General features: G+C 39.1%; 2 protein-coding genes across 2 annotated transcripts in view; one reads left to right on the top strand and one right to left on the bottom strand.

The window, feature by feature from the left end:
* The window catches only part of LOC118649821 (disintegrin and metalloproteinase domain-containing protein 5-like), an 80,757-nt gene extending 54,922 nt beyond the window's left edge, over nt 1-25,835 (bottom strand). The window contains exons 1-10 of the mRNA XM_036297236.1: nt 25,781-25,835; nt 24,957-25,036; nt 17,285-17,340; nt 12,500-12,578; nt 12,148-12,224; nt 10,979-11,144; nt 9,019-9,084; nt 4,845-4,916; nt 4,493-4,647; nt 3,627-3,708 (exon numbers count right to left, since the gene is read on the bottom strand). Of these exons, the coding sequence (XP_036153129.1) occupies nt 3,627-3,708; nt 4,493-4,647; nt 4,845-4,916; nt 9,019-9,084; nt 10,979-11,144; nt 12,148-12,224; nt 12,500-12,578; nt 17,285-17,340; nt 24,957-25,036; nt 25,781-25,835 (888 nt within the window). The remainder of the gene's footprint in view (nt 1-3,626; nt 3,709-4,492; nt 4,648-4,844; nt 4,917-9,018; nt 9,085-10,978; nt 11,145-12,147; nt 12,225-12,499; nt 12,579-17,284; nt 17,341-24,956; nt 25,037-25,780) is intronic.
* On the top strand, nt 22,015-22,246 carry LOC118649635 (protein kish-A-like). The gene has a single exon (XM_036296963.1). The coding sequence runs from the start codon at nt 22,028-22,030 to the stop codon at nt 22,244-22,246; it is 219 nt and encodes a 72-aa protein (XP_036152856.1). The 5' UTR covers nt 22,015-22,027.
* Nucleotides 25,836-26,294: the final 459 nt, after the last annotated feature.

The following is a 26,294-nucleotide window of genomic DNA, read 5'->3' as shown; positions in this document are numbered from 1 at the left end:
CCATCCTCTTTCACTAAAATCAAGAAAAACATTTTTTTAAAGTATGGTATAGGTAAGAAATAGGGCCCCAAAATAAACCCCTGAAGATATGATCAACTAATATTTGACAAGGGAGTCAAGAATACTCAACTGAACAAAGATAGCCTCTTCTTTTTTTTCTTTTTTTTTTTTTAATATATTTTATTGATTTTTCACAGAGAGGAAAGGAGAGAGATAGAGAGTTAGAAACATCGATGAGAGAGAAACATCGATCAGCCGCCTCCTGCACACCCCCCACTGGGGATGTGCCCGCAACCAAGGTACATGCCCTTGACCGGAATCGAACCTGGGACCTTTGAGTCCACAGGCTGACGCTCTATCCACTGAGCCAAACTGGTCCCGGCAAAGATAGCCTCTTCAATAAATGGTGCTGAAAAAACTGAATATTTACATGCAAATAATTAAACGGGACCCTTTATCTTAGACTGCTCACAAAAATTTACAAATGAATTGAAAATTAAAATGTATGAAGTGACCCCAGCCAATGTCGTTCAGTGGTTGAGCACTGACCCAGCAACCAAGGGGTCACCAGTTCAATTTCTGGTCAGAGCACATGCCCAGATTACAGGTTCAACCCCCACTAGGGGGCATGCAGGATGTAGCCAATCAATGATGGTTCCCTCCCATTGATGTTTCTATCTCTCTATTCCTATCCCTTCATCTCTCTTGATGTGGGGTTAGGGCAGTGGTCAGGAAACTGCGGCTCGCGAGCCACATGCGGCTCTTTGGTCCCTTGAGTGTGGCTCTTCCACAAAATACCAACTTCTGCACATGTGCCACAAAGTTTCAATCACACTGTATATGCGCACCCTCACGTGGTATTTTGTGGAAGAGCCACACTCACAGGGCCAAAGAGCCGCATGTGGCTCGCAAGCCGCAGTTTGCCGACCACTGGGGAATGAGAAGAGTTAAACCAAAAAAACTTATATACTTGTACACAGAGACCTTGGAGGGAAGGTAGGGGCTGGGAAGATTGGGGTAAAGAGGGGTAAATGTGAGACATCTGTAATACTAACAACAATAAAAATTATACATTAAATATACATATAAGAAGTAAAATCATAAAACTTTAAAAAGAAATGGTAGTAAAAAATCTCCTTGACATTGGTCTTGCCAATTATTTTATGGATATGATACCAAAACCACAAACAAAAGCAAAAATAAACAAGTGGAACTACATCAATAAAAAGGTTCTACACAACAAAAGAACTGATCAACAAAATGAAAAGGTTACCTACAGAGTATGAGAAAGTGTGCAAATTATATATTTGATAAGGAGTTAATATCCAAAATGTAGGAACTCATATACAATTCACTAGCAAAAAAACAAGTAATCTGATTAAGAAATGGTCATAAAACCTGAATAGACATTTCTCCAAAGAAGATTTAAAATGGCCACCAAATACACTGAAAGGTGCTTAACATCAATAAACATCAGGGAAATACAAATCAAAGCCACAAGAAATATCACCACACCTATTAGAACGGCTATTATCAAAAATACAAGAGATAACAAGTACTGGAAACAATGTGAAGAAAATGGAAGCCTGTTTCCTGTTTTAGGAAATATAAATTGGTATAACCAGTATAGAAAACAGCATGGTGGTTACTAAAACTATTAAAAATAGAACTATCATATGGATCAGCAGTTCCACTAGTTGGTGTAGGGTATCTCCAAAAAAAATGTATACACACTTTAACAGCTGATAGATCAATTTTGAAAATGAAATGTATTTTAATAAACTCTGCCTTTATAATTATTCAATGTCGTGTATACATTTCGGGGGGGGGTACCCTACATCTGAAGAAAATGAAATCTCTCTCAAAGAGATATCTGTAGGCCATATTCAATGCAAATTTTTCACAATAGCCAAGATATGGAAATAACCATATCTTGGTTATTAGGTTATTAGGAAATAACCTTAGGTTATTAGGAAATAACCTAAATGTCCATCAATAGATGAGTGGATAAAGAAATTGTGATATATCTATATCTATAATAATAAAAGTGTAATATGCTAATTAGACCAGACATCCTTCCAGACATCCTTCCTTTCAGATAAAGCCGCAGTGGTCAGGGACCACACAGAGGCAGCAGAGGCCCCTGGCCACAGCAGCGGGCAGGCGGGAACCAGGGCCAAGGCCCTTGCACGAATTTCGTGCACTGGGCCTCTAGTATATGTATAAATGTACGTATGTATGTATGTATACATATACGTACACAAACAATATGGATGAATCTTGAAGCAAAGAATGGATTGGTGGTGTCAAGAGTTGGGACTATGAGGTGGGAATGAGTAAAAGTAGTCTAAGGGTACAAACGTCTAGTTTCTGGGGATGCAAAGTATAGCATAGTAATGAGAATTAACAATACTGTATTATATATTTGAAAATTTCTAAGAGAATAGATTTAAAGATTCTCAGCACACACACACACACACATATACACACACAAATAGTAACGATATGAGATGATGGATGTGTTAACCTTAGGTTTTGTGGAAATAATTTCCCATATATAAATATATCATATCATCACATTGTGGGCCTTAAATTTACATAATGTTATAAAAAATACATACCAGAAGTGATTTTAAATCTTTTTAATCTGTCAATGGCAATTTGCTTCATTGTAGTTGCTAATAAAAGTTAACCAACTGCACAAATTGCTCAATATGAAAATCACAGTGCACACATCTTTTTCTGAGACATTCTCAAGTTAGTTCCCTTTCCTAGTTTTTAAATAACTTGTGACAAATGGAATATAGCATTTTAGTTAGAGCTTATTCTTACTTTCCCCAGAAAACAGTGGATTATGGATATTTGATAGCTATTTTTTCCTATAAGTCTGCTCCTCCAAAGTATAAAGATTTGAATGCAGTAATAAAATAGTTAGCATAAAATAGAAAAAATGTCACTTAATAAAAAAGCTAATGAATGTATACAAATTCTTAATTTTGAGAGAAAATTTGATATGTTCAATAATTAACATTATTGAATATATAATAAATATTGATGCAAGCATAACACTGTTCAAAACAAACTTTGACTTGTATTATGATCAGTTCAACTTATAGTTGTTCTATTTTTAAAAGCAATTATATACAGTTTAATTTTTATGTTCCAAAATCTATACTAATAATAGACAAATATGTGTAAATTGACTGTCCCTCCACGATGCCCACAGCCAATCAGGAGTGAGTATGCAAATTAACCCGACAAAGACGACGGGCCTGTGGGCAGCGCACACTTGCGCAGATGCCGAGCAGCCAGGGGCAGGGCGGACGCTTGAGTCATCACCATGGCAACAACGCAGGCGTTCCACCCCGCCCCCAGCCGCTTTGGGCCTTTGGGCAGCGTGGGAAGGCGGAAAGGCATCTCTGGGCCAGAGTGAAGGTGGTGCTGGCAGCCAGGGGAAGTAAGGCCTATTCTTGCACAAATCTTCATGCCATTAGGCCTCTAGTTAGTAATATAAAATACTATTAAAGAATGAGTAAACTATGTAATATATTTATTCATTCTTTAAAATATTTAGGAAATTTTTATACATGAAAATAATGAGAACAAACTGGATAAAAATTACATACCAGAGCAACTCCTGCATCCTCATTCTTATAACATATTTTTCCAGGCAGTACGGCTCCTTTAAAATGAATTTGTTTCTTGAAGCTAAAAATAAGGATTTCCTCACAATTGCATTTAAGAGTGGTATTATTGGTGATAAATTTTCATAACAACAAACATTAGTGAACAATTACTATGTCCTAAGGACCATGCTACTCTGAATTAACCTAATTTAAACACATATTTTCTCATACCTACAACATTAAGAATATGTCAGCATATATATGCAAATTTTGTGTTTGATAAACACTCAGAAGTGTAATAAGGATAAAGCCTAACAATTATGCCAAATGCATTTGCACTAATGGTTTATAGTTATTATTCTGGTTCCCTCAACATTTACAGCCCTGAAAATTCAATTTTCTGTGACCTACTTATTCACTCATTTACAAAAATTAATAAATTTTCCTGCACATAAAATTCTAGATAGGAAAACAATTCAATATATTTATTAGAAAATAAAAACATAAAAAGTAATCAGGAGACACAATATAGAGATTATATAACAGGTAGTAAAAGTTTATAAGCCAAGCAACATTAAAGAAAGTATTATCACTTATAATTAATCTCCTTTAGTTATTTCAATGCTTTTATGTAACTTCACTTTTATTAGGTTATTTTATGTCAGTTAGAAATTTTTAAGTCTCGCTTCACATTAGCTCATTGAGGACAAGGACTTTAACTTACAGTTTTCCCCCATCCCAATCATGTTCACCAAATTTATAGAATATAGTACATATTAAGTAGATGATTATTTTTCATAATTAACATATGAAATCATTTTTCATTTTTTCTATAATACTGTACAAATATGGAATACTATACTCACACAAGTAAGTATGCAGGCTGGAAGACATGTTCAGATTTCCATTGTAAAAATCTGTATAATATTGAATAAGGATTTCCAAAAGTAGAAATTTTGTTTTTATTTGACCAGATTTCTATGGAAGATATTACAACAGTCAGTTTTAACTGACTAAACATCTAAAAAGAGAAGACAAATAAACATTTTTAAAATTTAAACATTACATTAAACTTCTATAAAAACATATTTAAGACATTTAATTTGGTATGTTGATCATGGAAAACTGTTCAACAGCACAACCAAATATTAAACAAATCAATACATATTACAGATAATTTTACAAAATATATAAACAAAAGAGTTTTTAAAAACTTACAGTGTTAACAAGTCCAAATATCTGAATAACCTTCTGTGTTACAGCCTTTATATCAGAGCCCATGTAATCAAACTGTAAAACATAAATTACTTTTAAAAACTGGTGAATGCCATTAATATATCACATACCCTTTATATATACAATGTACTATATTCTAAATTAGTGATAGGACTACATTCCAATTATAATCCAAGAAATAATGATGTATAAGTAATGATTTGTAAAAGTGCTATAATTTATGCAATAAATAAAAACACAATAACGTGATTTTGTTTTTCTGTCTTTTGTGATACTGTTATTTTTTGAAAACTCTAATGATAGTTCTAAAGTTATAAATTTTTCATTAAATTTACTGGGGTAATCTTATTTAATACAATTATATAAGTTTCAGTTCTATTAAGTGCCTGCCAGGCTAGTTCAGTCAATAGAGCATGAGACTCTTAATAACATGACTTTAAGCAATGTTTAAAGCATTTAACTTGTGCCCTTTATTATTTATGAAACTGAATCATAACTTTTTTATTTTTTTTAATATATTTTATTGATTTTTTACAGAGAGGGAGGGAGAGGGATAGAGAGTTAGAAACATCGATGAGAGAGAAACATCGATCAGCTGCCCCCTGCACAACTCCCCACCGGGTTGTGTCCGCAACCAAGGTACATGCCCTTGACCGGAATCGAACCTGGGACCCTTGAGTCCGCAGGCCAACACTCTATCCACTGAGCCAAACCGTCTAGGGCAATCATAACTTTTTTAAATGCGGTATTTCATAAATGAATAGGACTGTATCAAACTAAAAATCTTCTGCACAGCAAAAGAAACTGCCAACAAAAAGGCAAACTACTAATTGGGAGAAGATATTTGCAAACAACAGTTCTGACAAGGGGTGAATATCCAAAATATGTAAAGAACTCATATAACTTAACACCAAACAAATAATCCAATTAAAAAATGGGCAGAGGACCTGAACAGACACTTCTCCCAAGAAGGCATACAAATGGCCAAGAGATATATGAAAAGATGTTCCATTTCACTAGCTATTAGGGAAATGCAGATCAAAACTACAATGAGATACCACGTCACACCTCTTGGAATGCCTGTTAGCAACAAGACAAGTAACAGGGTTAGAGAGGTTGTGGGGACAAAGGAATCCTTATTCAGTACTGGTGGGAATGTAAACTGGTACAGCCTCCATGGAAAATAGTATGGAGGTTCCTCAAAAAGTTAAGAATAATATGTGGGGTATAAAACTGAAAACAACAAATGAACCAACAAGAACAACAAACAAAAGAAAAGCATAGACACGGACAACAGTATGGGGGTTACCAGAGGGAAAGAAGTGGGAAGGGTATTAAGGGTAAAGGGAGTCAAATATACAGAGACAGAAGATAATTCGACTTTGGGTGAGGTGCACACTATGCAATATATAGATTGAGGATCATAGAAATGTACACTTGAACCCTATATAATCTTACTAACCAACATCACCTTGATAAATTTATAAAAAGAAAAAACAAAAAACAGAGTTACCATATGACCCAGCAACCTGTCTTCTGGGTACCTACTGGAAAATTTTCAAAACATCCTATCTGACAAAGAGCTAATATGCAAATGGCCATCATGCCCTCACACCATAATGCCATAACGGCTCAGACACTCAACACTGGGGAGAGAGGAATGGAGACCAGCCAGGCACAAATGAGCTCACAAGAGAGGAATGGGGACCAGTCAGGCACAAATGAGCTTGCAAGAGAGAAATGGGGACCAGCCAGGCTGCAGCCCGGGAGAGGGACAAGCCACACGCCCCATGGTCCTGGGTGCCAGTGGCTGCGCCTGTGGCCAAGAAGAGGGATAAGCTGCCCACCCCGCGGTCCTGGGAGCCAGCGTCTGCAGCTGCGGCCCAGGCAAAGCCACCCACCCATGGTCCCCTGCGGCTGTGACTGCGGCCAGCCTGGGCGAAGCCAGCTTGAGTCCTGGGTGCCTGCAGCCAGCCAAAGGGAAGGAAGCCTGGCTCCCATGTGCCTGTGACTGGCCAGAGGAGGGAATCCTGGGTCCCAGGAGTGGGTGAGGCAGAGGTGATTAGGGGCAATCAGGCCAGCAAGGGAGCAGTTAAGGGCAATCAGGTCGGTAGGGGAGCAGTTAGGGGCCATCAGGCAGGCAGGCAGAGGTGGTTAGGGGCGATCAGACAAGCAGGCAGGTGAGCAGTTAGGAGCCAGAGGTCCTGGATTGCAAGTGGCAGTCAGACATCCCCCAAGGGGTCCTGGATTAGAGAGGGTACAGTCTGGGCTGAGGGACCCCCCACCATGCACAAATTTCATGCACTGGGCCTCTAGTTTATTTATAAAGATTTATGTACCCCTATTTTCATTGCAGAATTATTCATGGTGGCCAAGACATGAAAACAACTGAAGTGTCCTTGATAGATGATTGGTTAAAGATGTGGTACATATATGAAAAGAATACTACTCAGCCATAACAAAAGATAAAATACTGTCATTTGTCTTGCTTTTCATTAATCTTTAACTTTTGTTTTTAATTGCAGTATTTATTCCCTCTACGTCTAATGAAATATTTGAGTTGAAATATTTTAACTTAACCTTAGCTTTAAAATTTGTTCCATATTAAACAAATGCTTAATACATAATATTTGTTTTCCTTTATTGCCTTCTTTTTGTTTATTATGCTTAAAATTTTGATTACCAACTTCTAATTGCTTTGTAAATTTACAGGAATATGATTTTAGCATATGTATTGGCTTTGTACTGGGTCAACTTAGCTATAACGAAAAGCTCTCCAACTCTTTAGTGAGCCATCGCACTTCAATTTTTGTTACCTCTGCCAACAATTATGTCTACACTTCCCTGCCTCATATTTACTTCTTTGAGAATCAACCAACTTTTTTTAGGGGAAATATTTTTGTTTTATAACCTATGTCTTAAAATATTAATATCTGAAGGTTTTGTGTATCTAAATCTATTATTTTTTGTTTTGTTTCACTGTGGCTAATTTTTTTAATGGATTTTGAGCTAATACATGGCTGTTATTAATCTGTGGGAATCCTATTTAAAGTTGTATTTCACCAGGGAGAAATACCATTTGCTTCCATCAGGTGCCTTCATATCTTACCAATCTAGGACAAATGCAGCCTTATAGCTTAGAATCCCCTACCTACCTACGTTGTACGAATTCACAACTTAAACCAGGGGTGGGCAAACTTTTTGACTCGAGGGCCACAATGGGTTCTTAAACTGGACCGGAGGGCCGGAACAAAAGCATGGATGGAGTGTTTGTGTGAACTAATATAAATTCAAAGTAAACATCATTACATAAAAGGGTACGGTCTTTTTTTTTTTAGTTTTATTCATTTCAAACGGGCCGGATCCGGCCCGCGGGCCGTAGTTTGCCCACGGCTGACTTAAACCCATGCAAGATCTGAAGTATAATCGTGAATCCTCATTATGAAAATTTTGCTCTTTTGTTTTTCTGTCATTTCATTCACTAAGAATTGAGAACAGAACAGATGACTTGTTTTCTTCCTTTGCCTGAAAGAGGTGCCATATGTGTTCAGTAGACTACCCTACCAATTAGGCGTAGGCAATTAAATATTATTGCATGTGGGTTTGAGGGTTTGGGGATATTCTAATACAATGATGGCGAACTTATGACACGCGTGTCAGAGGTGACACGTGAACTCATTTTTTTGGTTGATTTTTCTTTGTTAAATGGCATTTAAATATATAAAATAAATATCAAAAATATAAATCTTAGTTTTACTATGGTTGCAAATATCAAAAAATTTCTATATGTGACATGGCACCAGAGTTAAGTTAGGGTTTTTCAAAATGCTGACACGCCAAGCTCAAAAGGTTCGCCATCGCTGTTCTAATATATACTTTCATTGAGAATGTAGTCCTTTTGAAAAAAAGAAAAAATAACAAACAAGGTTTAGAAAATGAAAATATGCTTCACTTTACAAATGCAATTAGAGATCATATACACAAAATAAATTAATTAACAAAAATTTGGCTTATTTATAATTTAAAGAATTTATCAATTGTTCTAAAATCAAAATGAACATCAAAAATGGGTTTTAAATTTTTATTATATCATTGAAATCAAGTAAAAGACAAATGTTAAATAATTTTAAAATAATAATATATTAAAAGGACCTACCATATTTTTATCCACAACAATATATAGTTCAAGGTATTGAGGAATCAACTTGAAAAATTCAACTCTCTGAAAAACATACAACATGAATACTAAGGAATTTCTAAAAATTTACTTTCTACTGAAATTATGTTCAAAGATAAACTGAGAAACATGTCACTACTGATTATATAACAAGGGTATTTTCAAATACAAAATTTAGGTACTATTTGGAAAATTTCAATCCAAAAAAAGTTTGTGGTTTAAAATAATTTTTAATGAGACCCCAAGCTATACAAGAACCCAGGTATCTTTTGCTTTTAGAAATATCTGAAATTAGAAATATTAACTTTATAACATATAGCTTTTCTTTCCTTAGCCTTGTAATAATTTTCACAGTAATCTTCCATGTGGGAAGATTTTCTGCTACCAATTTTAGGAAACTACTTTTGGCAAACAATATAGTTTAAAAAACTGGCCAGGTAGATCACATAATATTTATATCATGTAAATTGCCAGACAATTGAGAAAAAGGAATAATTTACATTAATTGTCCAAATGCCCACATGTAAACATTTTTTGGTTTATTTAACCCTATATTCTAAATCTGTTAACTATGTTTTTGCTAACCTTTCATATAACAAGCATAACAAAGAATTCAATTTTATTTTCTACTTATTTTTTATTGTTGACACTATTACAGATGTTCCCCCATTCCCCTCCATTGCCCCCCTCCACTCAGTCCCCTCCAGTCCTTCACCACATTATTGTCTCTATCCATGGGCTATGCATATACTCCTAATAAAACAGTAATATGCAAACTGACCATCACTCCAACACACAAGATGGCCGCTCCCATGTGGACACAAGATGGCCACCAAAAGATGGCCAGCAGGGGAGGACAGCTGGGGGGACCCAGGCCTGCAGGAGAGGACAGTTGGGAGCAACCAGGCCTGCAGGGGAGGGGACAGTTGGGGAGAACCAGGCCTGGCAGGGGAGGGCAGTTAGGGGCGATCAGGCCAGCAGGGGAGGGCAGTTAGGGACAATCAGGACAGCAGGGAGCAGTTTGGCATCAATCAGGCTGGTAGGGGAGTGGTTAGGGGGTGATCAGGCTGGCAGGCAGAAGCGGTTAGGGGCAATCAGGCAGGCAGGCAGGTGGGCGGTTGGGAGCCAGCAGTCCCCCAATGGGTTCGGGCCTAAACAGGCAGTCGGACATCCCTCAAGGGGTCCCAGATTGGAGAGGGTGCAGACTGGGCTGAGGGACACACATACCCTTGTGCATGAATTTTGTGCACCGGGCCTCTAGTATATAATAAAAGCCTAATATGCTAAATGTCCGGTCAGCCATTCAACCAATCAAAGCATAATATGCTAATGATATGCTAAGGTTGCTTAACTGCTCGCTATGACATGCATTTACCACCAAGGGGCAGATGGTCGACCAGTTGCTATGACATGCACTGACTACCAGGGGACAGATGCTCCAATAGGTAGGTTAGCTTGCTGCTGGGGTCTGGCCAATCAGGACTGAGCAAGACGGGTCAGACATGCCCTGGAGCCCTCCCATAGTCCCTCCCCTGTTGGCCAAACTCCCATATCCCTCCCCAGCCCTGATCATGCACTGGTGGGTTCCCTCGGCCTGGCCTGTACCCTCTCACAATCCAGGACCCCTTGGGGAAGTTGGAGAGCCGGTTTTGGCCCAATCCTGCAGGCCAGGCCAACGGACCCCATTGGTGCACAAATTCATGCACCGGGCCTCTAGTATGTATATATGTTCTTTAGTTCATCTCTTCCAGTCCCCCCACACCCCTCCCTCTGAGATTTCATTCTCTATTTATCTCTATGTATTTTAAAATTCATGGAGGAATCTCATGAAAAACTAAAATAACTTTTGTATTTGCAAGTCACCAAATTTTACTCTGAAATTCATTTTCAGTTCACAAAATTATACAGAATATATTAAAATTAAAAAGTCAATACTTACTTCTGAACTTTTTCTATATTGATAGTTGGAATTATAAATGTCACTGATTCCTAAGAGAGAAATGTTAGTGTAATCATCTTTGTCTTCATAAATCATGTGCATGAATCCTGATGCAACCTCCATTGGTTCGATTCCATAGGAGATGTTTTTCAACTGCAATATTCCCCTGAATGTTGAAATAATCAAAACAAATCTAAAATGATTCTACCAAAACTATAAACTAATAGATTTACATTTAAAGTCATCTTAGTTTCTACTTTATCTCTTTGTTTTTTGAGGTGTTTGTTACCCAGAACAGAACTAGTAACAGCAGGATATGTATCGCTTCATATTATACATATCCTAACAAAAATATCTTACAGAAACTATGTTGGTGGCATGGATCCACGTGCTTAAACAAGTTAAGACCCTTTCCTAAGGTACAGATTTTCTAAGCCAGTCTGTAGGAACTATAGGCACTCTCTCCCTTAGTTATAAGTCCCTTTTTTCTTTTCTTTTCTTTTCTTTTTTCTTTTCTTTTTTTTAGAGAGAGTGAAAGGGAAAAAAGGGGGTGAGAGAAACATTAATCTGAGAGAGACATATCCATTGGTTACCTCCCACATGCACCCTGACCAGGGCAGAGGATCAAACCTGCAACCGAGGTATGTGCCTTTTACCAGGAATCCAACCCACATCCTTTTGGTGTGTGGGGAGAAGCTCTAACCACTTAGCACACTGACCAGGGCCCTTTCCTCTTTTTGAGATACCTAACTCTCCCTGACACTAAATGTCTAAATAATTTTTGTGGGCTTTATTGAAGACACTGCCAGCCTAAACATGATTGGAGCTGAGGCAAAGTATCTATCAGATTGAGGTTTTTGGCAATTGTCACCCATTCTAGGAATTAAGAAAACATAAAAATTTGGGAAAACTAAAGAAGTATGGAGAGACCAATCAACACCCACTACACTCAAGACTGCTCAAAGCCTCAAGCAGCAGATCCTATAAGAATCCACAAGTAGCCGCCCATCAGGCACAGATGCTGTCAGGGTGACCAACTCTATTTTGTCAGTAATTCTTGCTCATTTTTTAGGGAATTGAAATAACACAGGTGACTGTAGAATCAGAAAAGATATATGGCATAGCAACTAATACACTAGCAGGATCTGGTAATGGCAAATGGTTACAACCTGAGTCCTGAACAAGTGCTGAGTGACACAAGAGAATTTGGAATGCCTGCAATATATCCATAATAACTGCAATCCATCTGAAAAAAAGTACACAAAGATAAACAAATGGATAACTTATTTTAAACATGGACGTCCCATATATGGCATTTACATGTATTAGATTAGCTACCTTAGTACATTAATGTGTATGGCATTTACCTAATGAAGCTGTGCCATGTAGAAATAAGAACTAGTCCAGCTTATTCATTTTAGTGAATATGTAAAATAATATTCTAGGAGTTTAGAATATTCATATTTTTAAAGAAAATTCAGAATAAGAAATATGTAAGGAAAAAAACACCGTAAGTCTTACCTGATCAAACGGATGGTTAGTTTTCTGGGTGTCATATTTGTCATAAGAATAAACAACAGAAACTGGGGATAAAAATGATCTAGGCAGAAAGCACAAAAACATGCCCAAGTTGTGAAACAGAAAGCATAGAAATAATTACTCTTCATACTACAAATTTTTTTTTTACTAGGAAATTTAAAGCAGTGCCAATTATCTTGGCCTATCCTATTTTCCAAATACTTCTCTATCATCTACACTAATAAAAGAGAAACATGGTAATTAGTGTCACTCCGCTACCCTTCCCATTGGCTAATCCCCCTGTCACTCACAGAGTAGGGACGAGATATGCAAATAAACTGGCAGCCAAGATGACGGCCGGCAGCCAGGCAGCTGATGCGAACAGGGAGGCTTGCTTGCTTCAGTGATGGAGAACTCCAACGTTCCCGCCTGACTTGCCAGCCTCTCAGCTGCAACTCTCAGCAACTATGTTGCGAATAAAGAAGCTAAAAAAAACCCAGAAACCTGCTTTACTCAGCGGAGCTTCAGCCAGCCGGACCACAACAGTGTATCAAATACAGACAGTAAACCAAGGCCAGAAACCTGTTTTCAGCAGCCGAGGCCTCAGAGCTAAAGCTGGCCCAGAATAAAAGAAAAAGAAAAAGAAAAAAAGGAGCAGTTCGGAGCTTCAGTCCCAGCCTGAAAACAGCCCTCAGCCCCTCAGCCAGACTGGCCAGGCACCCCAGTGGGGACCCCCACCCTGATCCAGGACACCCTTCAGGGCAAACCAGCCAGCCCCACCTGTGCACCAGGCCTCTATTCTATATAGTAAAAGGGTAATATGCCTCCCAGCACCAGGATCAGTGGAGCCGCGAGGCCTCCCAGCACCGGGATCAGCGTGACAGGGGGCAGCGCCCAAACCCCCGGATCGTCCTGCAGCTCTGTGTGTGACAGGGTGCGGCGCCCCAACCCCCCCGCCTCCCACGGGGCCTGCTCTTTGTGTGATGGGGTAGAGCCATAACCTCCCCATTGGCCCTGCCCTGAGTGCGACAGTGGCAGCGCCCCAACCACCTGATCGACCCTGCTCTGTGGGTGATAGAGGGCGGCACCCAAACCCCCAACCCCCCCCCCCACGGGCCCTGCTCTGTGTGTGATGGGGTAGAGTCATAACCTCCCCATCTGCCCTGCCCTGAGTGTGACAGTGGTGCCGCCCCAACACCCTGATCCGCCCTGCCCTGAGTGTGACAGGGGGCAGTGCCCCAACTCCCCTATCGGCCCTACTCTGTGAGTGACAGGGGGGAGCTCCTCAACCCCCTGATCAGCCCTGCTCTGTGCGTGACGGGGGGGGGGCTCCCCAACCCTCTGATTGACCCTGCTCTGTGCATGACAGGGTATGGAGACCCAACCCCCCTGATGGGCCCTGCTCTGTGCGTGACAGGGGGTGGCACCGCAACCTCCCCATCGACCCTGCCTTGAGTGTGACAGGGGGCGGTGCCCCAACCCCCCAATCGGCCCTACCCTGATCGTGACTGAGGGTGGCATCGCAACCTCCCCATCTGCCCTGCTCTGTGCATGACAGGGGGTGGCACCCCAACTCCCCAATCAGCCCTGCTCTGAGCCCGACCAGGGGCTGCACCTAGGGATTGGGCCTGCCCTCTGCCACCCGGGAGCAGGCCTAAGCCAGCAGGTCGTTATCTCCCAAGGGGTCCCAGACTGCGAGAGGGCACAGGCTGGTCTGAGGGACCCCCCCTTCCCCCGAGTGCACAAATTTTTTGTGCACCAGGCCTCTAGTCTACTAATAAAAGAGTAATATGCTAATTTGACCAGGAGACCTTCCAGAGACCTTCTGGATGTCCTTCTGGACAAAGTCATGGTGGCAGGGCTGAGGCAGAGGCAGTTAGGGGCAATCAGGCCAGCAGGGGAGGGCAGTTGGGGGCAATGGGGCCAGTAGGCAGGGGCAGTTGGGGGTGATTGGACCAGTAGGGGAGGGCCATTGGGGGTAATCAGGCCAGCAAGGGAGGGCAGTTGGGGGCGATCAGGCCAGCAAGGGAGGGCAGTTGGGGGTGATCAGGCCAGCAGGGGAGGGCAGTTGAGGGCCATCAGGCAGGCAGGCAGAGGGGTTAGGGGCAATCAGGCAGGCAGGCAGTTGAGCAGTTAGGAGCCAGCAGTCCCAGATTGCGAGAGGGATATCCAACTGCCGGTTTAGTTCCGATCCTACAGGGGTTCCCAATTGGAGAGGGTGCAGGCTGGGCTGAGGGAAACCACACACTCCCCCGCCCCCCATGCATGAATTTCATGCACTGGGCCACTAGTTTACAATAAATTAGACACTGAGAGAGGCATTTTAACTATAGTGACAAATAATATCAAAATATGTGCTAATGAACAACCTAAATTGCTAGAAATATCAAATACTAAAACAACATAGGTCTTAATTTCTAGCACAGAACTTCCAAATCTTTGTCTTTATTGCTCATTGATTCCACATTTTAAACCTGAATCTCAAAATTAAAATATAGGGTTAGAACACAATTTAGAAAGATTTCCTTTGCATTGCTACAAACTCATATTCACTAAGCTTAGTTACATACCAAGTTCTTCTCAACAAACTCGGTCAGAATTTTATCTCATTTTCCTCAGTAACAATCAAAACAACTTGGCACAACTCCTGTCCATCATCCCACATAACCTCTATGTCACCTCATTACAGATAACCTGTACCCATCCTCACATCTTAACTTTATTTCCAGAAGATGACGACTTTGGTTCAAAGCCAATCCGTATACTCGTGCTACAAATCCCATTCTGTGACACATGTTGAAGATACCTACCTTTTTCAGTCCTATAATTCCAAACTTCCTCTCTACAGCTTTTTATCCTAACACTATTCTGAGAATTTATTATCAAGCCATTATATCCTAAATAACTTCCCATGACTCTGTGTCGTCTATTTCTTACATATTTTCAATTTGCAACCTATTTGTATTAAAAGATTAGTCTACAGACAGTTTCTCTACTTTGCCAATATTTACTTACCATGAAACTGCTCTGAAAAGATTCATAATCACCAGAATGTCAAACCCAAAAGACAATTTTAAAATAATCATTGTATTAGACTTTCTAGTATCACTTTGGAAACCACACCCAGTCAGTGTAATCACACATCCCTCCTCTGTTCCTCTCCCAGAGGTCAAACAGCAATAACCCCTGGGCCAGATCTGGCTGGCTGCATCTTTTGTAAATAAAATCTTCTTGAAATACAGCCGTGTTCATTGGTTTGCATATTGTGTATAGCTGCTTTTGCACTACAGTGAAAAATTGCTTAGTTCCAACAGAGTACATAGCATAGTAGCCAGAGCTCTTTACAGAAAAAGATTGTCAACCCCTGGTCTAGGGCATAGTCTTCATGGCGTTTTTTGTTGTTGTTTTTTTGTTCTACCTGCCCCCAAAATATTGGTCTTTAGTAGGATTTAGTCTTTAGCCACCAATCTATTTATAAGAACTTAAATAAGCTCTCATTTTTTAAAAAATTAAAGCCAAACTATTGATTATTGCTAAATCTATATCTCAATTACCAATCTCTGCTCAGAGATTCACATTCCTGTATTTATGAAATATAACCCACTTGTATATCTTATAGGCACTGCAAATTAAACTTACCCTCCTCACATAAAGATCTCCCTTGTTCATGCTCCTCATTTAATTATACTATAAGTGACCTTTTCTTAAGCAACAACTAAATTATCCAAGATTCTCACTGTTTCCCAGTCATTCTACCAAATTTGTCTTCAAGGCATACTGAATGTTTTCTTTCCTATACTATGACCTATACTACATATTCAAGCCACCAATCATCACTCACCTAAATTATTATATAATCATCCTAGAGGCCCAGTGCATGAAATTCATGCACGGGTGGGAGGGGGGTCACTCAGCCCGGCCTGCAATGACGCCAGTGTCCCTTGCCCCAGCCTCCGGCCTGAGGCCCCTCCCCACCCTCCATGGGGCCAGGGCGCGGACGCTGGGCTCGCATTGCCAGGGCGGCGCCACCAGTGTCCCGCCTTGGCCACTATGGGCACCACCATCTTTGTCATGGAGTGATGGTTAATTTACATATTACTCTTTTATTAGATAGGAAGAATAATTAGACACCCTACTCTACTTTTGCTCCCTCAGAATCAACCTACAAGACTCAATGAGCCTACATAAGTATATTCTTGAAAACATTTTGGCTTGCAATATCCTTACCATGGCATGCTAGATCTTCTACAAATCGAATCTACCTACTACCTTTCCAAATATTTTACTTCTATCCCCCCAAAATATGTTCTTTAGTAACTCACACTGACTTTTTTGAACACCACAGAATCTACTTAGTCTCACACCTCTATGTTTTACATATGATTTCCTCTAAACATAATGCCCCCCTATGGTACCCCATTTCTTTACAGAGGTAAAGGCATCTTCCCTCAAGATATAAGTCATCTCTTACCTCTTCCCAAAAAGCCTTCCCAGATTTTCAGAGACTACTGATTACACACTTATCATAATACCATATTATAATAAAATTTCCCATTTCTCTACTAATGTGTTTGAATATATCACTCTGCATAATAAATTCTTTAAATGTGGATCATATTTTTTTGTTTTTTGTATGCCTAAGACTTTATTCAATAACCAATATACATTAGATTTCAAATACATATAGGTATCAAATATACATCTGATTTGAATTTATCCTATTCATAACTGTTTAAAAAATCAAGAAACCAAAGAATTAAAATTTAAAAAGGTAAAATAATTACTTACTGCTTTTTGAGGTGAACAAAATATGGTTTTTCTTTTATTGTAATCATATAAGCAACCTGTAATATGAAAATTCAAAATACTTTCATAATGATTATAAATATGTTAAATAATGTTTCCTGTCAGTTATGCTTTTAAAATGCTGACTAAATCAATAATAATATACAATAATTATATGTGCTTCCCTTCCTATGTGGATGGATACGTGAAGCTTCAAAGTTCTACACTGAGGAAAAGGTGGTAGAGTCCCCACATGCCTTCCAGTCACCATAATTAGTATATCTGAGGGAAAAGCCTAGCTGATTACTGCTATCTTTTGGCTGAGACCAATTCGCCATGCTGAAGGTAAATGCCAAAGGTGCCCCCCTCACTTGAGAGAACTTGTTGCTTGCCACTCCCAGCCCTCCTGGAAAGTAAATTTCCCTATTCATTGGAACTGGTAGTTCTATAGATAGGACTACAAGGAATGCACTACACCTCTAGCAACATTCCACAACAACTACCTTTGTACTTTGCCTCTCCAGTTAAGCAAGGACATTCCCCTGGGATAGAATGTAGGAGAGGATAGGGAGAGAGCAGAGACAAGTATGGAGAACCCTCTAGAGCAGCGGTTCTCAACCTGTGGGTGGCAACCCCTTTGGGGTCAAATGACCCTTTTGCAGGGGTCGCCTAAGACCATCGGAAAACACATATATAATTATATATTGTTTTTGTGATTAATTACTATGCTTTCATTATGTTCAATGAAAATACATCCTGCATATCAGATATTTACATTACGATTCATAACAGTAGCAAAATTACAGTTACGAAGTAGCAACAAAAATAATTTTATGGTTGGGGGTCACCACAACATGAGGAACTGTATTAAAGGGTCAAGGCATTAGGAAGGTTGAGAACCACTGCTCTAGAACATAACAGAAAATGAGTCATTAAATTATTTATTTGGTTAATATTTAAAAACTAGAGGCCCAGCGCACAAAATTCATGTGCGGATACGGTCCCTAGGCCTGGCCTGTGATTAGGGCCATCTTCCCAGGCTGCTCGCAGCCAGCCCTGCCCCCCGCCCCAGGTCCCCTTTTTGGAGCCTGATGGCCAGGGGAAGGGACTGAGAGATTGGCTGTTCCCTCCCGCTCGCTGGCCCCGCCCCCGCTGCAGGTTTTCCTCTGAGTGTGTGATGACTGGTGGGGCAGGGGCCTTGGCCTGGTGCTGCCCGCATTCCCAACCACCCATACCCAGTTCCCCATTCACCATCAGGCCAGGGAAAGAGATTGAGAGGTGGTCAGTGCACCTCATAGTGACTGGTTGAGTGGTCCTTCTGCCATTGGGGTCAATTTGCGTATTACCCTTTTATTATATAGGATTGTTTTAGCCAGAGAAAAAGCCATTTAAAAGTTTTCAGTACCTTAACTTTACTATTATAGCCAAATAAGATTCTTTGCAACAGATAAATGATCTAAGAAGAGTCACTGGAACGAGGTGTAAGTGGAGTCTGGATGGGACCTTGAATACTGTGCCCTCTAAAAATCCCTTGTTATTAAACAAATATGAAAAATACAGTGGCATATGACAGTACCATTAAAAATTTAAATCTACATATATTACAATGGAAAAAAAACCCCTAGAATGTAATTAACAAAAAAATGTACAAAACTGATAGGAGGGGGGAAAAACAGTAACTCCAAAGAGATATCATCCAGAGTTTTTACAATTTTCCAGGCACAAGCATCCAGCTATTTGGGTTGAATTGTTTCGCTCTAACTTTATATGTGAATTTCCAACCTTAAGATCTCTGAATGTGATCCTACTCGGATTGGGTCTTTATAGAGATAATGAAGTTAAAATAACGTCGTTAGTGCAGGCCCTAATCCAATATAACTGTGGTCCTTATCAAAAGAGAAAATTTGGACACAGACATACTCAAAGGCAGAAAGCCACATGAAGATTCATAAGGAGAACATATCCATCTGCAAGCCAAGGACAGGGGCCTGAAACAGATCCTCCCCTCATAATCTTCAGAAAGAACAAACTTTGCCCACACCTTGATTTTGGACTCCTAGATTCCAGAACTGAGACAATTTCTGTTGTTTAAGCCACGGTTTTTGTGTTACTTTGTTATGTCAACTCTACAAAAGTAATACACCAAAATTCAATAAAAAATTGTAAGTAATGCTACAGAACAGGAAGTTGGCCTCCGGCACCTAGAGTGCTTCCCCTCCCTAGACAACCTGTAAAGAAAAAGGGATATAAAAGCGGCCACCAGGTGGCTCCCAACAACTGTCGTGAACATCAGAGGGATGGATCCAATCCCAGGCTGGCAAGAGTGTCCCACCACCCACCCAGAGGGCCGGCCCCACTCGACTCCCCTCGGGACCCCACCCGTGCATGAATTCATGCACTCGACCTCTAGTAGATAATCCTGTGACACTGAAATTTCACTTCTGGGCACACATCCAACTGAAATGAGTAACCATGTACATACCAAAGACATGCAAAAATAATCAGAGCATCTTATTCATACTATCACCACATTGGAAACAACCTAAATGTTCAGCAACAGTCAAAAGGATATAAAATTATAATATATTCATACAATGGAATACTATATAACAATGTAAGAGAATAAACTGGACTACATGCAATGGCATAGATTAAAAGACAGAAGGTTAAAAAAAAGAGGCTATGCAAAAAGATTGCACAGTTATGAGACCATATACAGACATGTATTCATGTATATGTAAACGTATATTTATTTAATATATGTATATATATATATATATTTATAAGGAATCACATATGTATCAAGAATAGACATCATTTATCTAGCTGATAGAAATAAGAATAGTGTTACTACTTTTGGGTATTGACTAGGAGGCTATAGGAGGGCTCCTTCTGAAATGCTAGACATTCTATACCTAGAAATGTGTGGTGGTTATACAGATGTTTACAATGTGTACAAAAATGTTCATAATAGACAAAACTAATCTATGATGATAGAAAGCAGAACAGTGTCATTAGGGTGGTGGACATATGGAAATATCTGGGACAATCTTTTTCTTGATTTGGGTGTTGATTATAAGAACATGTACATTTGTAAAAACTCAAAGAACTGTACACTTAAAATCTCTATTTTTCACTGTGTATAAGTTATCCCTCAAAAAGTTCATGTTAATAATTGTTTAAGAAATGCAAATTAAAACAATAATGCTGTAACACTTAAGTCCATCAGGATAACAAATCACATTGTTAAAATATACTAATTAAGGTGTTGGCTGTCACTGTGATCTCATCTGGAGACAGATGAAGAACTGTTAGCAGAAACTGACAAATGCTTCTAATATTTCCATTGAAATGCAAAGGAGAATAATAATCAAGACTATCTTGAAAAAGAAGAAGAAAGTTGGAAGCTTGCGCTACCAGAGATCAATTTTTTATTATAAAGCTACAGTAATTAAGAAAGTATGAAGATTAATTGACTTTGGGTAGTGGGCACACAATGCAATATACAGATCATGTATCATAGAATACACTTGAAACCTATATGATCTTTTTACCCAATAAATTTAATTTAAATATATATATAAAGGAAAAAAGGGGAAAGAGAGATGCAACGTAATAGTGAAGAATAGAAAAGCAAATTAAGACCAATTTATGTCATCACAGGTTTTGTACACTATCTCACAATGCTAATATCCAGTGTTTTTTTTCTCACTAGAAAATGTTCAGTGGAAAAAACAATGAAATAAATTGGATGTGACCACTGCAGAAACTATGTTACAATATAAATGGAATAACTGCAAGGAATTTTATAAGCAAATTCTGCAAAACAAGGAACTATTTAAGAAAGTCAAATCATCATGGAAATACAACTTAAGAAAGAGAGAGGTATGTAATTTAGATATTTGTAATTTATTTCTGCTGAACAATAATTTTTTGTATTTAAAATTATTTAGTATGGCAACATACAATATTTTTTTAAATATATTTTATTGATTTTTTACAGAGAGGAAGGGAGAGAGATAGAGAGTTAGAAACATCGATGAGAGAGAAACATCGATCAGCTGCCTCCTGCACATCTCCTACTGGGGATGTGCCCGCAACCCAGGTACATGCCCTTGACCGGAATCGAACCCGGGACCCTTCAGTCCGCAGGACAACGCTCTATCCACTGAGCCAAACCGGCTTTGGCACAACATACAATATTTATATAAATATATATATCTATATCTATATCTATCTATCTATATATATATATATACATATATATATATATATTTCAAATTTAATTGGGTGCCCCATGTTTTATTTGTAATATCTAGGAGCTCTCTAATTGTCCCCTAAGCCCTACTATTTTTGAAGGTCCTACCTCATATTATACTAAATATATTAAAATATAATCACAGCCCACATTAATAATAATTTTCTGTTGCAAAAATATTAAAAGAGAGCTTTTAAAGTTGTTATAGTTCAAAGAAACACTGAATTTCCATAATATTAAATGTCCCTTTTTAAATGTTAGAGATTAGACAAATGGAGAATTCAAAGATTGGTCAGTCATAATAAGGGAAGAGGATTGGTATGAATTTCAGAAAAAAAGGAAATTAAATTAAAAATCAAATGGAGACCCTTCTTTCGAATCCTACATCACAGCATGACTGAGAATTCACTCGGGGGGTGAGGGGGAGGGGGAGGGTTGTAAATAAAATCTAGCTACAAAAAGAAAAAAAGGGCTTCGCCGGCCTCACTATGTCTGCCATTTTCAATTTTCAGAGTCTGTTGACTGTAATCTTGCTGCTTATATGTACCTATGCTTATATCCGATCCTTGGCATCCAGCCTCCTGGACAGAAATAAAACTGAATTGTTTGGTATATTTTGGAAGTGCACCAGAACTGGTGAACAGAAGAGTTCTTATGTTGCAGTATGCTGTATAGTGATGGCCTTCAGCATCCTATTCATACATTAGCTTGGAAAAATACCTGAATTTAATTGCCATCAGATTTTAATATAAAAAGGGGACTTATCTGCAGAAAATAATATAAAGAATGGATAACTTTGTTTCAACATTGAATGAAATAAATTCCCAGCTGCTCTTCTCTATTTTGTTATTGGACCAATGTTCTATATAATTAGTATGTAACCATTTAATACTCAAAGAGTTTGTAGCAATCAATCTCAGTACTGTCACTACAATATTACACTCTGCAAATGTCATTTCGTTGTGTCCAATACCAGTTTTTAGTGAGGTATCTCTAAGGCACATAGTAGAAAATTTTGGTAAATTATTCAAGTTCCTTTCACTGTGACTTGGAAGTGATATATCTTTATGGAATGAGACCGTATATTGAACTAGCTTTTTTATTGGGGAAAAAAGGGGTTCAATTTGTGTTGCTAAGGGTTGCATTCATATTTAGTAATACTTGCTTTACCTCTGGCCACACCATTTTGAGCATTAACCAGAGTACCTCTACTCTTAACGAACTCTGAGGTTATAGCAGGTTTTCAAACTATTTAAAAGAAGCCTGTGCCGTTCTAAGGAGAAAGATAAATGAGATGTGACTTGAGTAGTATTGAGAAAGTGTTCATATTTAACGTGAAAGGATTTAGAATAGCTGATTGGTGTAGTCGCTCCAGCAGCCTCTCTGGTTAAGTACGGATAAATGTCTTAAGCGTAAATTTGACCAGCTGTCATTTTCTAAGTAAAACTATATTCTTAGAATAAAAAGAACAAAACAGAACAATTACAAAATGATAATCCTGTATTGTGTAGAGTCAGGTCTCCACTTATTTTAATTACCCTAAAATGCAAACTGTATTTTTTTTGTTTTTTAATACAGCACTTTGAATCTGGTTAAAAAAAAAAAAAAAAAAGAAAAAGAAAAAAAGGTAGAGAACCAGTATATAGGGACATAAGACTACCTTTGGAGAATTTGGAGTGATGGGGAAAGGAAATCCTGGTACAAACAGTGTATCCTTATGTGAAACAGAGTGAGAAGGTTTTTTAAAACCACTAAAAGGAAAACACAAAATCCAAGACTACAATTATGACTAACATTAGATTATCCTATAATAGAACGGACCATGTGAGAAGTAGATTTTCCTGGGGAATTAGAGAAGGAATGTGTACTGATATCTGGGTTCCAACTGTGAAGTCTATGTGCTGATCACCTTTAAGCTCCTCACTGACTCATTGAAAGGTGAGGCAAGTACAGTAGCCCTCCCTTATCCATGGGGGATAGGTCCTATGACAACCCCCCAGTGAATGCCTGAAAGCATGAATAATAATGAACCCTATATATACTGTTACACTATGTTTTTTAATATATGTACATACCTATGACAAAGTTTAAATGATAAATTAGGCACAGTAAGAGATTAATAAAAAACTAATAATAAAATAGAACAATTATAACAATATCTTGTAATAAAAGTTATGTGACAAGGTCCCTCTCTCTCAAAATCAATCTCTCTCTCTCTCTCTCTCTCTCTCTCTCTCTCTCTCTCTCTATATATATATATATATATATATATATATATATATATATATACACACACACACATACATATATATGGCTAAGTGACCAGCCATCCATCTGTCTGACCATCCGACCAACCAGCCAGTACATATGATGCGCACTGGCAATTTAAAAATAAACATTGACAAGCGCATGCACAATGCATATAAAGCTCTTGCTGGCGCCAATCACATGCGTGTGTTTCGATCTGTCACTGTTGATTGTGAATTTAATTGTTTTTGTTGACATTCAGAAGCTGAAAGAAAGCAGCGTCATCGACAGAATATGTCTGAAGACCAACTATTGGCACAACATACCTCTGACACTTCATCTCTGACACTTCTATTATAGATAAAGAGAAAATAGCAATATTAAAATATTTCTTCTAATTAATTTCCTTTCAAGGTGCATGAATCCATGCACCAGGCCACTATTCTTATTATAACTATAGCCACCCTTCTTCTTATGATGATGTGAGATGATACAGTGCCTACATGATTAGATGAAGTGAGGTGGAGACACTGGACAAAGGGATGATTCACGATCTTGGTGGGATGGAGCTGGACAGAGCAAGATTTCACCATGTTATTCAGAACAGCACACAATTTAAAACTTATGATTATTTCTGGGATTTTCTATTTCATATTGTTGGACAACAGTTGACTGGGAATAGCTGAAACTACAGAAAGCAAAACCATAGATGGGGTGGGGGGGGGGAGGACTATTGTGGCTAGAGGAACCATCAGGTCCAGGACTAGGGGTCCAGAAAACTCAGTAATCAATATAAATACTATTTGAATGCAATATTTTAAATTATCAAAATTAATGCAAAAAAATACATGGTAAACAAAATATCAGCATTTTAAAGAAAGACATCTGATCCTGACTCACCTCATTCACTTCACCTTAACCTCTGCTTTAATATCCCTAGCTTTTTGCCAACCCCTTAAATGTTGTGCCTGAGTCAAGCACTTTGCTTGCCTCTCCCTAGTCTGGCCCTGGTGACTCTTTTCCTTAAAATCCTTCATCCTCAACAGAAACACACAAACATGGAGTCACACACATTCATACACATTTAAAAAAATGCTCTTTGTTCTGCAGTGCTGGTCTTCACATTAGAAACAACACAATTTAAGATATAAAAATATTATTTCCCATTACATTATTTTCTGGATCTCTTTCTGTGTCAGTGGATGAAATCTTTTCAGGAACCGTGCTCTGCAGAAATGTTTTATGATGATCTAAAAATAAAAATAAGCAAAGTTACTTTGGTACCTGATTTTACATTATCAATTTCTAAAATCCAGTTCTCCATTTGTCTCTCTACATTACCAAAAAATTATTGTATAATCTATGCATCTACTTTTCCTTTCCACTGTCTTTCTGGCCACTCTTACCTACAAATTTCTTAACCCTTGCCAAGATCTCAAGTTTTTATTTTATCTTTGTCTCTCCGCACACACACCCCTAGTTAGGCAGTTTGAGAATTTGAGTAAGCAACACTGAGTAACAAACACAGTGTTACTATGTTGCAAAAGCGTGGAAATGGGAGAACAGGTATATCGAAAAAGAGGGATCTTGCAGGGAGAAGACTGAATATTGAATACAAGGGTGACCCACAATCTTCAGTGGAGCAGGCTGAGGACAGCGGTCAGTCAATCAGAAAAAAATCCTAGATTAAATACCTTCTGTATGGTGATGCAATCATTTCTACAACAGCAGAATTCTGAATGTGGAAAAGACCACATATTTCACGGAAAAGGAAACCATTCCCGAGAAGTGAAAGGTTTTCTGCCCAGAGGCTGGCTCTTTGCCTTTTTGCCTCAAGACCCTGAAGCAAAGGGCAAGGAGAAAATGGGTGGGGCAGGAGAGGGGCCTGGGTAAGGTCTGGGCCTAGAAGCTGGACCCAAAATGTACAGGCCCCGCTAAGCAAACCAAGTCCCCTCCAAAGCTCGGGGTGGGGATGAACACGGGTCTGGACTTACTGAGGCCTGCCTGCAGACCAGCAAGTCCCATGAAAAGGACCAGAAGAGAGAACATGGCTCCGTTCTCTAGGAGTCCCGCTGGCCGAGTAACAGCAGTTGAGGCGTTGCGTCCAGTAAAGGGGCAGCTCGCGCAGAAGCAGGAGATGCGCGAAACTGGACGGGGAGGGCAGCAGTGGCTCCACCCGAGAAGGAACAAGCGGGCGGGGGGTGTGGGGGTGGGGCCGAGGGGAGGTTGGTGAGAGGAAGGTGGGAAAGAGGGAGGGAGGGAATAGGAAATGGGAGATACCTGTAATGCTATCAGCAATAATATATATAATTTTTTTTTTTTTTAAAGAAAACCTGGGCGAGCTGCTTTGGAGGTGAGCTGGCATAAAGCCGGTGGGCAGGCGAGGGCTCAGGGAAGACTGACAGCATTCGCTCACATTCAGTGTACTGTTAAGGAAGGAACGGCGGGGTGATTTATAATTCTCAGATTCGGGTGGTGCTTAGTGAGGCTTGTGTTTGTATCGTTTAC

This window comes from Myotis myotis, unplaced genomic scaffold (assembly GCF_014108235.1).
Source record: "Myotis myotis isolate mMyoMyo1 unplaced genomic scaffold, mMyoMyo1.p scaffold_m19_p_3, whole genome shotgun sequence".
NCBI lineage: Eukaryota > Metazoa > Chordata > Mammalia > Chiroptera > Vespertilionidae > Myotis > Myotis myotis.
Note: the sequence above shows the minus strand (reverse complement) of the source record. Positions and strands in the feature narration are given on the sequence as shown.

Bases quoted from the DNA above. Each gene is read 5' to 3' on its own strand.
- LOC118649635 (XM_036296963.1), top strand. From the start codon at position 22,028: ATGTCTGCCATTTTCAATTTTCAGAGTCTGTTGACTGTAATCTTGCTG.